Consider the following 18,357-nt stretch of genomic DNA (forward strand, 5'->3'; position numbering starts at 1 on the left):
TACAATTACATCTGCTTGTATCCAGCTTGATAAATGAGGCCCATGAGTTGTGTGATGTATATTTGGATTATGCACCAAAAATAGATATCCGATTTTTTTTGTTGTTGTTGTTCAGAATAGTGGTACAGTATATGTAATTGTACATCAGCACAGTGGATCAAGTCCCTACACTGCTTCCAGATGGATGAACCAAATTATAGTTTGGATAACTGTTCTGGTTAATATAGTGAAAATGGAAAAGTTACAATTAAATGAACAACGTGTTTTGCCGAGACATATGATTTAAGTTTTATTCTAGAATTTGCCATTTGGACAACATCCATGTGGTTGGAGGGACACACCTCATGATCTTAATACCTTTTGTTTACAGTGTTTGTTTGACCAGTAAGTGGAAACTGGACAGGATGTGATACAACCAGTATGAATGGCTTATTGTGCCTTATGCGAATAAAACACACACACACACACACACACACAAACGTTTGCTTTAACATGGTTCCATCAGGATTGGTTTCATTTCTGTGGGAATAAGAGTTGCCCTGCATAACCTTCTCAAGCCCAACTTCAGGGCGATGTATACTGGGAAATTGGGCAATCTGAGGGCCTCTAATCAGCGTCAATGTCCCTAATCTCGAAGTCACTAGAGGGATTTGGGAATAGTTTTGGGAATAGAGACTTGGGTTTCTCCCTACAGACTTATACATCATTGGGAAGACTAAGACAGTGTTCATTTTTCAAGTGCACATCCTTATGGACAAGCTGCATATGGAAAAAGCACTAATGAGGACACCATTATAGTAATATGCATGTTAGTTGCTCTGAAATATGCATTTTTCTGGCAGGCTGTGCTGTTTTAGAAAGACATGTCTAAGCTTGCATGTCTAAACATTGGCAGTGACATGGATGCCAGTGTATTCAGAGTATTTCAAGCAAGAGACAGAACAAGAAAAAGAAAGGGCAGGCAAGGCCATGGACGCACCTTTTCTTTTTATCCCGCATCTTCCTCTATCCAGTAACTCATCTTTCGTGGTATTGTGACTTGCAAGACTTGCTCTTGGCAGGACATCTTGTAAACACCGTTCATTGAGTTTACAGTCTTGTGACACAGTTGCAAACACTCATATTGCTGCTTTTGGGATACAGCATTGTAGCTGCATTTAAAATACAAAAAAAAGTTTTTTGTTTTTTTTTTAAGAAAAGTGATAAACCACATCACATGACTTGTAACAAGCAGCATATCACCATTCAAAATCTCCAGACACCTGTTCACAATTACACACACTCCCTTACATAACCAGGACTCTCGCCACATCTTTTAGAATTTTCGCTCCGGCATTGTGTCTGTGTGTTACTAACTGATATTGCTTTCCTGTGTTTCGCTGTTCTAGATTTGAGTTTAGTATTGCCTAGTTTCTCTGTCTATCTATTTCAGCCCATTTGTAGATTCTCTGACCCTATGCCTGTTTCCTGGTCTTGACTATTCCTTTGACTGATTAGTTTGTTTGTCCTGGTTTTGCTTAATAAATTGAAACTTGTGTTTGAATCTAACCCAATGCATTTTCTAACAGTATTTTTTTGAGAGTAGCTAGGGGACGCAATCATGCACCAATGAGGCAAAAACGGTTTATGTCATCAGACAGATGGTCATCGTCCATACATCTTGTCATATGTCTCTCTGACAGATGGTAGCATCCGGTAGAGGCTCACTTCGCATATAGATTGCAATAACTGCACAGAATCCACATAATGTACAAGCCATGAGCATACCACCAATGCGTATTATGCAATATACAAGTCATATATATTATGCAATATACATGTCTTATTTTTTGTTGGTTGCTGTGAGCACCATATCTGTAGAAGTAGGTAAAAAATTCTGAGAGCTTCAGTTAATGTTTACATCAAACATAAGACTGAGGAAAAATTATTTTGACCCACTGCCTTTGACCATGGTGTGGTTGTTGGTGCCAGATGGGGTGATTTAGAAAGTGCTGATTTAAGTAATTTTATGTGCAACAGTCTATAGAGTTTACTCAGAATGGTGTAAAAAACAAAAAGATATCCAGTGAGGAATAGTTCTGCAGGGGAAACAGCTTGTTGATGAGAGAGGTCTCTGGAAACAGCATTCTTTAATTTTCTAAGCTTCGTTTTCACTAATCATGATTTATGAATGCGCTGAAAGTCTTTCATTTATGCTTTCAAACTTTGCATTTATGTTTGCCATTTTGGCACAAACTTCTCATGTGGGTGAGGCTCAACAGCGACTTACTCTCACTGGCTAGTGAGATTTCATTTGATTCATTTGAGATTTCATTTGACTCAACTGAGATGTTACTTCAGTGAAAAAGTTCAGTTCCTATTGGACAAAGGTGAGGTTGTTGGAGCAGTATTTCTTGATCTTAAGAATGCTTTTGATGCTGGTAACCATAGATTTTTTATGTCTGAATTATTAGGTTTAAATTTTAAGTTGGATAGAATCATATTTGTCAGGTAGAACACAGTATGTTCAAGTACAGAATTATAAATCAACAGCCCTAAGTATATCCACAGGTGTTCCCTGAGGATATATTCTGGGTCCATTGCTATTTACATTGTATATTAATGATCTTCCATCTGTTTGTCCCGACACTACCATCCAAATGTATGCGGACTACACTGTTATTTATATACATGGGAGCAGTGTGTCACAAGTTGCTAATGAACTTCAAACAAAACAAAAATCCATGGTTCATGTAACAGCTTGGTTAGAACAATGCTGTTTACAATTAAATATCTCTAAAACGGTGTGTATGGGGTTTTTTTTTTCCAAAACAAATAGTTAAAGTGTCGTGCCAGATGTTTTTGTATCAGGAGAAAGGCTAAAGGTTGTATCTGAATATAAGTGCCTTGGAGTTTTAATTGATTCCAGACTTTCTTCCAAGGCTCAGGTTAAAAGGGTCTAATTTAGTCTCTCAAATTTGAGATTTATTCGAGATTGTATGTCCAAAGAGGCCGCGATGATGTATGTACATTCTATGGTCATTTCTCATATTACTTATTGTTTAACAACTTGGTCACAAGCTAGTACAACTACTCTAAAACCATTGGAGTCTCTGTATAAACAATCACTAAAAACTCTAGATAAGAAATAGGTTTATTTTCACCATTGTTCAATATTTTAAAAAATACAGTCCGCTTAGTTGGCAAAACATGATCAAATATTTAGATGTTTGTCTGATGTTTAAGACTACACATAGCTTGACCTCCCTGTTAAAACAGTACGTCAACATAAGAACAACAACATAGGTCCACAAGAGGTGGAGCAAGAGGAGACAGTATTATTCCCCTCAGAAAGTGTAAATTTAGTGTCTGTATTTTCTGTTAAAGATGCACAGGAATGGAACTCCATCCCATCAACAATTAGAGGACTGGATACATATGCTTCTTTTAAGTTTCCTCTTAAAAATGGTTAATTAATACTACACACTGTCAACATTAGAGTTTTGTTTTATTCGATTTTAACCTGCCTGTAATAATTGTTCTTGGTTAATTATTATTCTCCTGTTGCTATCTCTCTGACCTTTTACGTAGCTCAATATGAGTTTAAAACTTTCTACTAATATAATGTAGGGCTGCAACTAGCGATTATTTTCATACTTGATTAGTTGGCCGAATATTTTTTCGCTTAACCGATTAATCGGATGGGGCGGGGCAAACTTCCAGTACCATTTTTTTCGTTTATTTAAAATAAAATCCACAAACTGAGTGTTACAAATATAAACTACAGACTAAAACTTTACACAACTGTTTGTCCAATTATATAAGACTGAAAAGAACGCAATACACACAGATACACACCAGAATATATAATATTCATTTAGGACTGTAGTTTAATTGTTATGTATTACTTTTTATGGAGGCACAAAAAGCACAGAATTCTACAGTCCTAGCAATCCTGGTTGATTGGTTGAACCTGTCATTCCCCAGGGATTGGTTCAAATACCAGGTTCAATTACATTTTATTGTTGGTGTGACATTGAATTTGACTCTCCGAATTATATTTTGTTTATTTTATCCATCAATGCGACACTTGAACTTGTCTACCACTCATAGGTTTTTGCAAATTATCATTTCATTTGTAAATAAATTTAAAATAAATCCATCAATGAACGATCGTCAGCTCAGCTAACATGATATTTGTGAATGCACACAAATAACCAAATTGATTAATTTTAAAACATCTCCTTTGAATATATTTTGATACAACAAAATATATAAATAAATATATATTTAACAAAAAATATATATAATATTATTTAAACATTTTTAAAACTTTCCTACGGACCCCCTGCAGTTACACCACTGGCCACTAGGGGTCTGCAGAAACCTTGCACTAGACGGTAGAGTGCATAGTGCATAGTGTAAGTGTACAGTACTTCATTTGGGACACAACTTTAGTATTTTCTCTTCAAAGCATGTTTTCAGAACAGAAGTAATGTAGTGAGTAAATCTCCCCCGTGCCAAGTGCAGACCAACTAATCAATAATGAGATTTGTTGACAATGATTTTCATAATCGATTATTATCGATATTATCTATTAGTTGTTGCAGCTCTAATATGATTTATTGTGCTTGGAATCAATCATGTGCTTGTATTGTTAAGTAGTATTTGACAATGTAGTTAATGTGTTTTGTTTTTTATTTTGCTTTTGTTCTTTGTTATTGTATTAATATAAGATGCTTTGTTTTTTAGGGTGACTTTTTAACATTCTGTCAAGGGTCAGGCACATTTACAGTCATGTTACATTAATATGTGCAGTGCCCCTGTAGACACATTTAAAACAATGAAATAAATAAATAAAAATTTGAATCGACAGTTCGAGTGTCCACCTGAGGATGATTATTATGAGGACGATGCCGCTCTGTGCTGCTCCTGAGAGCTCATCTCAAAAAAATAGTCATACATTGTGAGACTACCCAAGCCTCAAATATTAATTATGAACTAATATACTGACAAAGTGAGTAATTTCCACTACAAAATAAAAACACTATAACAGAACACTATAACTCTCCAAAATTTGTGACACTGAAGTCTCTACTTCCTGGTCAGGGAGCTGTCGATCCAAATCTCACTAACCAATGAGAGTAAATAACTTTTAAGCAAACCCACACATGAGATTTGTGCTAGAATAGCGAACGTAAACTTTCAAATCGTAAGAAAATCTGAAAGAAAGTGTAAATGAAAACTCTGGCAGCGCATTCATAAACCATGATTAGCGAAAAGGAAGCTTAAGAAATTATTAACCAAAAATGTTGTTTATTTGAAGATCATGTTGGATTTTTGGCACTGAGTTCACTGTTTTCAGTTTGAGTGCTTTTCTCCTTTCTCGTGGTATATTTTTGTTTGTTTCTTGAAAAGTTACATTCAAAACTTTTTGCACAAATTTACTTCCATAGAAAGCTATGGAAACTCATATAACAACTTGTTACAACTGTGCATCTCTGAAAGCACAACATGCCACATGTTGAGGCAAAATGGGCTACAATAGCAGAAGACCACTGCGGGTTCCATGTCTATCAGTTAAGAACAGGAATCTAAGGCTACATTGGGCACAGGCTAACTGAAACTGGACTGAAGCTGAAGCTGAAGATTTTTTTTTTTTTAATGTTGTTTGAGAGTCACTGGGAGCGTGACTAGAGGATTTACTGAACCTTTGTAGCTGTAATAAGACTTTCTAGTGAACGGATGTTATAAACAACAATATACGATCACCACTCTACAGTGCTGTGAAAAGGTATTTGCTCCCATTCTGATTTCTTCTGTTTTTGTGTATATCTCGTACTAAATTTTTTCAGAAATGAATACAAAATCTAAGATAAAACAAAGGCAACCTGAGTAAACATAAAATACAGTTTTTAAATGAAAATGTTATTTATGGAAGAAAAAAAGTTATCCAGTACCAAATGGGCCTGTGTGAAAATGTATTTGCCCCTGCAGTTACTAATTCCCCAAATCTATGAAACTGCATTCATAATGGGGTTCAGCTGGACTAGACACAACCAGGCCTGATTACTGCAAACCCTGTTCAATCAAATCAAATCTTTTTCAGCAGCATGAAGTTGGTTAAAAGGTCTTACACATTGTGTCAAAATTGAAAGAAATTCCAGAAATGATGGGGAAGGAGGTGATTGAAATACATCAGTCTGGGAAGGGTTATAAAGCTATTTCAAAGGCTCTTGGACTCCAAAGAACCACAGTGAGAGCCATTATCTACAAATGGAAAAAAATTGGCACAGCGCAACTGGATTATGCAGCAAGACAATGATCCAAAGCATAGGACTAAGTCCTAGAAGTAAGTGAAAGACTGATCTCTAGTTATCGGAAGCATTTGGTTGCAGTTATTGCTGTTTGGATAACTTTTTTGCTTCAATAAAAATGTATAATAAATAACAATTAATTATAAATAATTATTACAATAACATAATTAATAATAACATAATAAAAACTGAATTGTGTGTTTATGCAGGTTGCCTTTGTTTGATGTTGCATTTAATTTGAAGATCTAAAACTATTTAGTATGAACTAAGTTATAGACAAACAGAAAAAAATCAGGTTGGGGAAAATACTTTTTCACAGCACTGTACATCTGTCTCAACATTTCAGCATGTGTCTAGATGAGTCTAGAAAATGAGGACGAAAGAAAGCATTACTTCTGCTGAGGTTGATATGGTCTTGGAGAAGGGACTAGATTTAGCTGTGTTAAAGGTTACTGTGCATGTAATGGAACAAAACAGGAAATAATCTCTCTCTCTCTCTCTCTCTCACTCTCTCACCCTCTCTCTTTCTCATGCTTATTTTTTCTTTCTGTCTTTTCTGTCTTAATAGATTTTTCTTAATCTTTCTTTCTTTCTTTCAGCAGTACCTTTGTCTCCTGTCTTTTTCAATTATTCAAAAATCTTTTCCAAATAACTGGTATAGATCATATCATTTATTAAATTATTCAGTGACACAAGCAAGAAAAGAAAGCAAGAGACAAACTTTCCTCACTGACACACATCGTGTAACAGGAGAAAACAGCAGGTTTCTGTGTGGTGTATTTCTAAGAGCACTTCTAATCGAATCGATTACTATAAGCCGTTTCCATGTAATGAGAAAATTGTTGAGTGGCATGACCAGGAGGGATTGGACTGGATTGATGAGAAGACAAAGCAAGTTTATTGAAAACAAACGGAAGAGATGAGTTTTACGTTACAGACTACATGGCACAAAAACCTGAATGGCTTAAGTAGCATAAAGCAATGTGTGATGTTTCCTATTGTGTGCATTTTTATGTGCTGGCTTTGTTTGCAGGCTGTGTTTTGCAATACTCATATTCCTTATAGCCCAAGGTATCAGCCTGTCACATTTAGTGTATTTTTAGTCTATCCAAGATGTATCCACATCTGTAACACCCCATCCCCCCCCCACCCCTGCCATACACACACACACACACACTTTTTTTTTTTTTAGTAGATTTTGTTTGTGAAAACACCTTTGACTAAATGGCATGCTCTGATGTTGACATTCTTCTTGCAATGAACCATCAAACTTCAATCCTACTAGATTCATCCCTCCTCTTTTTTTCTTTCATCAGAGGCACCTTATCACCTCTGCCTCAATCTCCACCCACTCCTGCCTCGGTCAGAAGGTTCACACACACACACACGCACACGCACACACGTTGTACTATGTCACTGCATGCCGCTCCATCTCTTGAATCTTTCACTTCAATCTCTGGTTCTTTTCTCTTTGACAGAGATTAATTAAAAGCCACACTGGCTTAATCATTCAGTGATTATTTAATCGAGTTATACTTGCAAATAATTAATGACTCTGTTCATTACTAGGTAAAATACTATTGAGAAGCCTTGCATATATCTGTGCTTATTAAGTACAGTATATGGCAAACTGTATAAATCATGCACTAAAGGCAAATACATACAGAAACATGTCCTAAACATCATCAGATTTTCCTAAAAGTAGACAAAATAAACCCAATTAAACAAATGAGACAAAAATATTATACTTGGTCATTTACGTATTGTGGAAAAGTATACAATATTTCATATCTGTGAGTGGCAAAAGTATGTGAACCTTTGCTTTCAGTATCTGGTGTGACCCCCTTGTGTAGCAATAACTGCAACTGAACGTTTCCGGTAACTGTTGATCAGTCCTGCACATCGGCTTGGAGGAATTTTAACACATTCCTCAGTACAGAACAGATTCAACTCTGGGATATTGGTGGGTTTTCACACATGAACTACTTGCCAACATTTCTATTTGATTAAGGTCAGGACTTTGACTTGGCCATTCCAAAACATTAACTTTATTCTTCTTTAACCATTCTTTGGTAGAATGACTTGTGTGCTTAGGGTCTTGATTGATCTTAAATTTTCTCCATTTGTACACAGTCTGTCTGACTGTGGATTGGTGGAGTCCAAACTTTTTAGAGATGTAACCTTTTCCAGTCTGATGAGCATCAACAACTCTTTTTCTGAGGTCCTTAGAAATATCATTTTTTTTTATGCCATCTTACAGTTCCACAGACATATGTTTTGAAAATCAGACTTTGATAGATCCTTGTTCTTTAAATATAAAAGGTCGCTCACTCACACCCATTGACTGAGGACACCTGACTCTAATTTCACTTTCAAATTAACTGCTAATCCTCGAGGTTCACATACTTTTACCACTCACAGATATGTAATATTGGGTCATTTTCCTCAATAAATAAATGACCAAGTATAATATTTGTGTCTCATTTGTTTACTTTGGTTCTCTTTCTGTACTTTTAGGACTTGTGTGAAACTCGGATGATGTTTTAGGTCATATTTATGCACAAATATATATATATAAAAAATCTATAAACAAATTCTAAAGGGTTCACTAACTTTCAAACACCACTGCATATACTGTAAATCTGTCCAGTTTAAGGTGCTAATAACATGGAGTACAACATGAAAAATAATTGAATTTTAAAGTGATCAGTCATAATAAAACTAATCTGAGGAATAATGTCATCTAGCTGTAGAATATTAAATTAATGTGAAGGTGTAATGTATTAAGATGACCAATTTTTCTTATATTTCTGTATTTAATTTGGACAAACCATAAACCAAAAGATTGTTTTTTTCTGATTTAGGGAATTCACAGTGAGGAAAAAACATAATCTGTTTTTTTCTGACATAATCTTAAATAAATCCGTATTGATGAACCTTGTACTGTGTACATTTACACCAGGCCCAGATATTTACGAGTTCGAAGCACAGGAACTTTTGCTCTAAAGGTTCTCACAGATATGTGTAATGTTTGACTGTGGCTTCTTACATTCTATCTGCATGCAGAGATCTCAAACTGGATAACATCCTGTTAGATGCTGAGGGCCATTGCAAGCTTGCTGACTTCGGCATGTGCAAGGAGGGCATTCTGGATGGTATCACCACCACCACATTCTGCGGTACACCTGACTACATCGCACCTGAGGTAGAACATTCCAGGAATATATATTTGGGTTTTTTTTAATAATAGCTCTGCTAATGTGACTTTTAAGGGCTGAACTTTCAACCCCTTTTAAGGTTTTAAGATCATGGTTAATATTTAGCCACCTTTAAGTTATGATACAGTATCTCACAAAAGTGAGTACACCCCTCACATTTTTGTAAATATTTGATTATATCTTTTCATGTGACAGCACTGAAGAAATTACACTTTGCTACAATGTAAAGTAGTGAGTGTACAGCTTGTGTAACAGTGCAAATTTGCTGTCCCCTCAAAATAACTCAACACATAGTCATTAATGTCTAAACCGCTGGCAACAAAAGCGAGTACACCCCTAAGTGAAAATGTCCAAATTGGTCTCAAAGTGTCAATATTTTGTGTGGCCACCATTATTTTCCAGCACTGCCTTAACCCTCTTGGGCATGGAGTTCACAAGAGCTTCACAGGTTGCCACTGGAGTCCTCTTCCACTCCTCCATGATGACATCACGGAGCTGGTGGATGTTAGAGACCTTGTGCTCCTCCACCTTCTGTTTGAGGATACCCCACAGGTGCTCAATAGGGTTTAGGTCTGGAGACATGCTTGGCCAGTCCATCACCTTCACCCTCAGCTTCTTTATCAAGGCAGTGGTCGTTATTATGCTGGAATACTGCCCTGCGGCCCAGTCTCCGAAGGGAGGGGATCATGCTCTGCTTCAGTATGTCAGAGTACATGCTGGCATTCATGGTTCCCTCAATGAACTGTAGCTCCCCAGTGCCGGCAGCACTCGTGCAGCCCCAGACCATGACACTCCCACCACCATGCTTGACTGTAGGCAAGACACACTTGTCTTTGTACTCCTCACCTGGTTGCCGCCACAAATGCTTGACAGAATCTGAACCAAACAAGTTTATCTTGGTCTCATCAGACCACAGGACATGGTTCCAGTAATCCATGTCCTTAGTCTGCTTGTCTTCAGCAAACTGTTTGCGGGCTTTCTTGTGCATCATCTTTAGAAGAGGCTTCCTTATGGGACAACACCCATGCAGACCAATTTGCTGCAGTGTGCGGCGTATGGTCTGAGCACTAACAGGCTGACCCCCCCACCTCTTCAACCTCTGCAGCAATGCTGGCAGCACTCATACGTCTATTTCCCAAAGACAACCTCTGGATATAATGCTGAGCACGTGCACTCATCTTCTTTGGTCGACCATGACGAGGCCTGTTCTGAGTGGAACCTGTCCTGTTAAACCGCTGTATGGTCTTGGCCACCGTGCTGCAGCTCAGTGTCAGGGTCTGGGCAATCTTCTTATAGCCTAGGCCATCTTTATGTAGAGCAACAATTCTTTTTTTCAGATCCTCGAGAGTTCTTTGCCATGAGGTGCCATGTTGAACTTCCAGTGACCAGTATGAGGGAGTGTGAGAGCGATGACACCAAATTTAACACACTTGCTCCCCATTCACACCTGAGCGAGGCCTGTTCTGAGACCTTGTAACACTAACGAGTCACATGACACCGGGGAGGGAAAATGGCTAATTGGGCCCAATTTGGACATTTTCACTTAGGGGTGTACTCACTTTTGTTGCCAGCGGTTTAGACATTAATGGCTTTGTGTTGAGTTATTTTGAGTGGACACCAAATTTACACTGTTATACAAGCTGTACACTCACTACTTTACATTGTAGCAAAGTGTAATTTCTTCAGTGTTGTCACATGAAAAGATATAATCAAATATTTACAAAAATGTGTACTCACTTTTGTGAGGGGTGTACTCACTTTTGTGAGATACTGTACATGCGAAATAAAGAAAACACGTTAACCCGGAATTTCAGAACTTATGTAGTCATGTCATTTCTTGGGCTTTACACTAAAAATGTACTTTGTATCAAAGTAAAAAAAATAAATAAATAAATAAAACAATTTCTCAACTGAAAAAAGTATGCTTGAACTTTTTCAGTGGAGAAAAGCTAAAATAAAAATAAAAAACCCAATGGCAACAAGTAGCGCAAATTATTTACTGGATACACAATATACTAAAATCACTAGTACAGTAATGCTCTAGTATGCATTTATGTTATGAGAAATGTCATGATAAGGATTTGATACTCCTATAGTTATAGTCATAGAAACGACATATAAGATTACAGACTATTTGTTGAGAAATGATGGTAACATGACACTGTCATACACGTGGATATCCCCTGACATCATGTGACATCTTGCATAATGTGTGTATGACATGGTAATGTTGGTCTTATGATGCAAGTAAAGTGATACAGAAATATTCTTAATCCAATCAGTTTCAATGAAATCTTTGTGCTACTGCCATTAAATATTTATAACTTATCATTTATAACTTCCTTCAACGACCCTGGCCAGGAAAAAGCGCTTACTGAAGATGACTGAATGACCTGAGTTCACTTTTTTGTTTGATTTCACTTTCTGCCTCTTTGTGTCTCTTTTGTGTACATACACAGATCCTGCAGGAGCTGGAATACGGCCCATCGGTGGACTGGTGGGCGCTGGGTGTGCTCATGTATGAGATGATGGCAGGCCAGCCACCATTTGAGGCTGATAATGAGGATGACCTGTTTGAGTCCATTCTCCATGATGACGTGCTGTATCCAGTGTGGCTCAGCAAAGAGGCAGTTAGCATCCTCAAGGCGGTGAGCTGCGAATGCTGCTGTCATTAGTGCTCATAAAATTTACTTCTGTTTCTATTTTTGCTCTAGCACTCACTCAGTTCTCAAGTCTGATTGGTTAGAAGGTCTTGATGAATTTTGTATAACAGCATGGCTCAGTGCCAACTGTAAGGCAAATCACAGGTTTATATAAATGTCTTTGAATATGTTATTGTTACTATAGTAACAACTCACACTGTGAGTTTGTGGATGCTGAACACAATTTTAATAATAAACAGATTAAAAATGTGTTGTTATTTTATTTTAAAAAGTATACTCATTGATATGTTTTCTGTTAGGAGACATTTATTTTACATTTATGGAAGAAGTCTTGGATGTCAGTGCTTTGTAAAGATCAGTAAGTCCAGACATGTGAGAGTCTTCAGGACAGTGGACTTTACGCTTTCTGGTTTCTTGGGAACATGTCAAGCTGCATTTTTTGTTCTATTTACCATCGAGAGAGAAGCACAGAGAGGCTTGTGAGGGCAAAAAAATGATATGTTTATAGATGATATATTGTAAGTTATAATATACAGTATCTCACAAAAGTGACAAAAGTTGAGTGCACGTGCTCAGCATTATATCCAGAGGTTGTCTTTGGTAAATAGACGTATGAGTGCTGCCAGCATTGCTGCAGAGGTTGAAGGGGTGGGGGGTCAGCCTGTCAGTGCTCAGACCATACACCGCACACTGCATCAAATTGGTCTGCATGGGTGTCGTCCCAGAAGGAAGCCTCTTCTAAAGATGATGCACAAGAAAGCCCGCAAACAGTTTCCTGAAGACAAGCAGACTAAGGACATGGATTACTGGAACCCTGTCCTGTGGTCTGATGAGACCAAGATAAACTTATTTGGCTCAGATGGTGTCAAGCATGTGTGGCGGCAACCAGGTGAGGAGTACAAAGACAAGTGTGTCTTGCCTACAGTCAAGCATGGTGGTGGGAGTGTCATGGTCTGAGGCTGCATGAGTGCTCCCGGCACTGGGGAGCTATAGTTCATTGAGGGAACCATGAATGCCAACATGTGCTTTGACATACTGAAGCAGATCATGATTCCCCTCCCTTATTCCAGCATCATAACGAACCCAAACACACCTCCAAGACGACCACTGCCTTGCTAAAGAATCTGAGGGGGAAGGTGATGGACTAAACTCTATTGACCATCTGTGGGGCATCCTAAAACGGAAGGTGGAGGAGCACAAACTCCGTGATGTCGTCACGGAGGAGTGGAAGAGGACTCCAGTGGCAACCTGTGAAGCTCTGGTGAACTCCATGCCCAAGAGGGTTAAGGCAGTGCTGGAAATTAACACTTTTTAGCAAAATGTCTTAGTAATTAGTTTATATTATAGATGTATTTTCAGATAGTCTTTAAGAATGCCTTTGACAAAAGAAGAACATATTGAAATCATTCTCGTGGCAGGATCAGGTAGCTGTCGCAAGGATGCGATGTACTTTACCGGGAATCATGGCAAGCGCACACCACACTGTCGCCAAACTTATTAACAAATTCAAAAAGTTGCGGAGCGACCGAAAAGTGGATGTCCACCAACTTCCACTGATGAACCCACAACCAACGTGGTGTTGGCAAACATAGTCCCCTATGCATGGAGACTTTTGGGACACTCTTGTATATATGGTTTAAAGGTTTATTTAAATTTAATATATGAAAATTGTAATAGTTGGCAAATCGCTGTGGTATAAGAGGAACTAATCCCTTTGGGATGTGCTGTTATAGGAAAATAATCAACTTTAAGGTAGCAGTGGTCATCTGCTTAGTGTCAGGTCACATATCACTACCCTGTCATGGAGGATTTTCCAATAAAAGCATGTCTGTCATGTTTTATTCCTTGCTAATCATCCGCATTCTGTATCTGCTCACATGTTTTTCTCCTCTCACTTTCTCTCAGACTTCTTCACGTTCTTTCCACTAAGACACGATTAGTTAAGTGGGGATTAGTTTGGTGTTTACTTAAAATGGTACAAGGAAAGCAGAGGATAAAGAGAGGAAAAAGTGTAAGAGAGTGAGGGACGGGGTCGGATGATGTGACACTTGTGGGAAAACAACAGAATGTGTTTTCTCGGTGGGTTTTGCTTGTGTAATCTCTGAGAGCTGATTTTGTGGGGAAGATGGTCCAATGTAGTGTTGTTTGCTGGCAATGATCATTGTGTGTGTGTGTGTGTGTGTGTGTCTGTGTGTTTGCCTGGGAGTTAACATGTGACCTCTACCCATCTCTCAAATTTATAATTGTTTGTGTGTGTCTATATATGTATATGCGTGTGGGTGTAGGTGCTTGTTTGTGGTTTTCTGTTTAGTTAGTCTGTGTGTGTGTGTGTGTGTGTGTGTGTGTGTGTGTGTGTGCGTGCGCGCCTTTGTGTATTGCTTTTTCCCATTATACATCCCAGATTTACTTTGGCCGTCCCTGTCCGTTGTTGTGTGGGAATGGCAGTGTGTTTGTCTTGGACTAGGCCACGTCACTCTGTGATCTGTCTCCCTGGCACTTTGGTCCCATGACCCATGGTCTCCCTTCCTCAGGACATCAGCACCAAATTTCTGAACATGTGACCCATATGTCAACACAGAATATGGCTATTAAGAGTTACCCTACAAAACAGCTCTATAGGGCAGATACAGTGCATCTCTGTTTTCCTGTGTTTTTCCTGTCTGTTAGGGTCTCTCCCTCCTTTACTCACCTTTTCCCTTATTTCATCTCATCTAGTTCATGACGAAGAGCCCCAATAAGCGGCTTGGCTGTGTGGTGTCACAGGGCCTGGAGGAAGCCATTAAAGTGCATCCGTTTTTTAAAGAGATTGACTGGGTACTGCTCGAACAGAGGAAAATTAAGCCACCATTCAAACCCCGAATTGTGAGTATAATGGGGTGGATATTGCACAGCTTATATTTGTTTCTATGTGCCAGCTGATACAGTGTGTATGTGCATGTATGTATAGACATAATCATTAACTGGATGCAGTTGCTGTAGTTAACATGCATTAAAAAAAATGCATTCAAAATGTTTGGTGAGGTAGTAAATGCATGCCCGAATCCAACGATACGTGTGTTTTAAATATATTTTCTTTTAATTTTTCTATAATCAACTCTATCCCAGCAAACAGACTGTCCCGCAAGCAAAATGTAACTTTTGTTAAAGTAGTTTTATTACAGAACAATATCAATGTTCAGGGTAAAAAAAAAAAAAATGCATAATAAAGAATTCTGTTTGTGACATGACACTGGCTGCTCCTGGAGTGTGAGGAATGCATACTGTAGTGTGTGAAGTGGCCTTGTCTCTCAGCTCAACTTTCACACAAGCTCAAATTGCCTTTCAGTGCCCCATGAAACAGGGAGTCAAGGAAATTAGACTTGCACCATACAGACAGATAAAAAGGAAGAATTTGAGACAGACAACCAGACATATGCAAAAATGAATGTAAATCAGGGGTCTGAACCATTTCCTCCAATTATTCCCAATAGTCTGAGAAGAATGAATAGCATTTATTTTCTAAAAGATGACCACACCACATCATAGTGTTGTTCAGGCTCAGCCCATACCTAGCAGTTATTCAGGTTGGTCAAAACCATGTTATTTCAGACAGAGCAGAGAGAGACAGGGATAGAGAAAGAGACAGTGAGACATAAAAAGAGAGACAGAGAGAGGAATGAGCCCTGTTGTCCTTCACTGACAGTCATGGACAGGAAAGAGAGAGAGAGAGAGAGAAAGAGTGAGAGAGAGAGAGCGAGAGAGAGAGAGAGGGAGGCAGAACGAGGAATACATGAACCCTCCAACCCTACTTCATTGATAGTCATGAACTCTTGGTCAGATATGGCAAGCAGTGCAGTTCTTAGGAATTAGACTTGAATTACCTTTTTACCCAAATAAAGGTCACTTTGGAAAACTCTATGCCCAGTAATGCCCATTATAGTCCATTGTAGACTTTGATTGTGTTAAAATGGCCATAGAGGCCAAATGTCTTTCATTTTATTTCAAACTGTTTTATGGTATTGATCTGTAAGAGAAGAGTGACATTTTGCAAAAAATTTAATTAAATCAGAGTGCTTTAGAAAATCCATGAAATACTAATATTTGGCTAGATTCCAATGTCTGGTCTGCTGTTGACCTCTGATTGCCGACTTCTTACATGAATAAAGCAATCCTGAGAGCGAATTGAGTTTCTCCCTTGCTCCTCCCTACAGAAAACCAAGCGGGACGTCAATAACTTTGACCAAGACTTCACACGTGAAGAGCCTGTGCTTACTCCCGTAGACGATTCCATCATCAAACAGATCAATCAAGATGAGTTTAAGGGCTTCTCCTACTTTGGTGAAGAGTCTCAGTCCTAGGATTTAAAAAATTTTAATCTCCTGCATTTTCTCCATCTGCTACACAGTGGTGTTGTTCACCTTTAAGAACTGAATGAAGACCATCTGCAGTGTGGGTTTACATGTCTAATTAAAAGCTGCTCATGCAGTTTTTTGTTTGTTTGTTTATTTTTTTTTGAGTTACAGATTCTAGGAATTTTATTTTGAAGAACACAAAGAATCTTTCAGCTGAACAAGTCAATGCAAGTCTATACAATCATATATACACATATTACACACAGTGATAGAAATGTATGCCTAAGCAGAAACCCTGTTCAGAATCTACATTAAAAAGAAGCCCAAGTACTTTACTCTGAAATCAGCTTGAATAATGATTATAATAATAACTTTGTTTATTATTATATTGTCAGCCAAGCAGATTCTTGGAGGAGTACTTTGCATGTATTCAAAGCTTCTCAGTTGAAGCAGTGCATGTTCATGTGCATTTTTCAAAGGCTCACATCATGCAGCTAGTATCTTCTGGAATCAGTTATTATTTTCCATCTGTAATTAGTGTTATAAGACACTAATTTTAAGATACCAGTTGAGAGTCAGTTTTAGTCTCATATACATATACACTGGAGTTCAAAAGTCTGAGACCACATTGAAAATCTGGGGATTTTATTTATTTATTTATTTATTCATTTTTCATTTAAAATTGGAAATAAACAGAATGTTTTGGAATTTTTAAATATCTAAAACAAAGAAATTAAATGTTCAATGTCTTGAATATTGAATAATATCTTGAATAATATCTATTGAATCATGTGTTCAGAGGTCAGTGGAGTTGTTGTCAATAATATAATTTGTAATAAAACCTGTTGTATTACATTTTTTTTTAAAGAAACACTTCAATAGAGGTCACAGACTTTTGGACCCCACTATGTGTGTGTTTGTGTGTGTGTGTATACGTATGTGTGTGTGTGTGTGTGTATATGTATGTGTGTGTTTGTGTGTGTGTGTATATGTATGTGTGTGTGTGTGTGTGTGTGTGTGTGTGTGTGTGTGTGTGTACAGTACTGTGCATAACTTTTAGGCACCTATAACAAACCTTGTTTTAGATTTTTTTTTTATGACTTCTACATTATCGAGTCAGAAAAAAAAAATAGATTTCCAAACATTAGTTTTCTAGCACAAAATTAAATGTTACAGAAAAACGTTTGTATGTTATTAAAGAAAGCAGCATATTAAGAGACAATGAAGGCTGCTGGGTTTTGCGGCAAAAATAAGAAGCAAGTGCGACAGTCAAAGTCTCCAGAAGAGATTTGGTTCTGCAAGGTGTTCAATAAAACTTACAGCTCATTTCCTTATAAAACTTAAAAAAAATTCAACCTGAGACTACTATTTTTATTTTTTTGTCACTCCAAATATTGACTTTGTTTCATGTAATACTGTTTACTGCTCTTTACGATAATTTCATTATTTTTAAAGGTATCTTTGCTCTACAGCATTCCTTTGCATGTGCCTAAAACCTTTGCACAGTACTGTATATGTGTGTGTGTGTGTGTGTGTGTGTATATATATATATATATATATATATATATATATATATATATATATATATATATATATATATATATATATATATAGTAAAAAAAAAACATATTTCTATTGCAGTTATTGTAATAAATTGTAATAAAACTACACAATGAAATAAATTGTAGTATTCCAGTCTACTAAAAAAAGGTTATGTGGAATCAAGTGGAATGCAACAGGAAATAAGTATTGCACACAGTAAGAAAAAGCACTAAACCAGCTGATTCCAATAATTAGTTCTCCTACCTGTCCTAATGCCTGCATGGCAGCATGGTGGGTCAGTAGGTAG

General features: G+C 37.5%; 1 protein-coding gene across 2 annotated transcripts in view; it reads left to right on the forward strand.

The window, feature by feature from the left end:
* The window catches only part of prkceb (protein kinase C, epsilon b), a 125,946-nt gene extending 107,907 nt beyond the window's left edge, over nucleotides 1–18,039 (forward strand). For both annotated transcript variants that reach the window (XM_053620820.1, XM_053620821.1), the window contains exons 12-15: nucleotides 9,363–9,501; nucleotides 11,974–12,162; nucleotides 14,893–15,039; nucleotides 16,368–18,039. In XM_053620820.1, coding sequence (XP_053476795.1) covers nucleotides 9,363–9,501; nucleotides 11,974–12,162; nucleotides 14,893–15,039; nucleotides 16,368–16,514 — 622 coding nt within the window. In that variant the 3' untranslated portion in view covers nucleotides 16,515–18,039. The remainder of the gene's footprint in view (nucleotides 1–9,362; nucleotides 9,502–11,973; nucleotides 12,163–14,892; nucleotides 15,040–16,367) is intronic.
* The last annotated feature ends 318 nt before the right edge of the window (nucleotides 18,040–18,357 follow it).

This window comes from Ictalurus furcatus, chromosome 3, assembly GCF_023375685.1.
Source record: "Ictalurus furcatus strain D&B chromosome 3, Billie_1.0, whole genome shotgun sequence".
NCBI classification, from domain to species: Eukaryota; Metazoa; Chordata; class Actinopteri; order Siluriformes; family Ictaluridae; genus Ictalurus; species Ictalurus furcatus.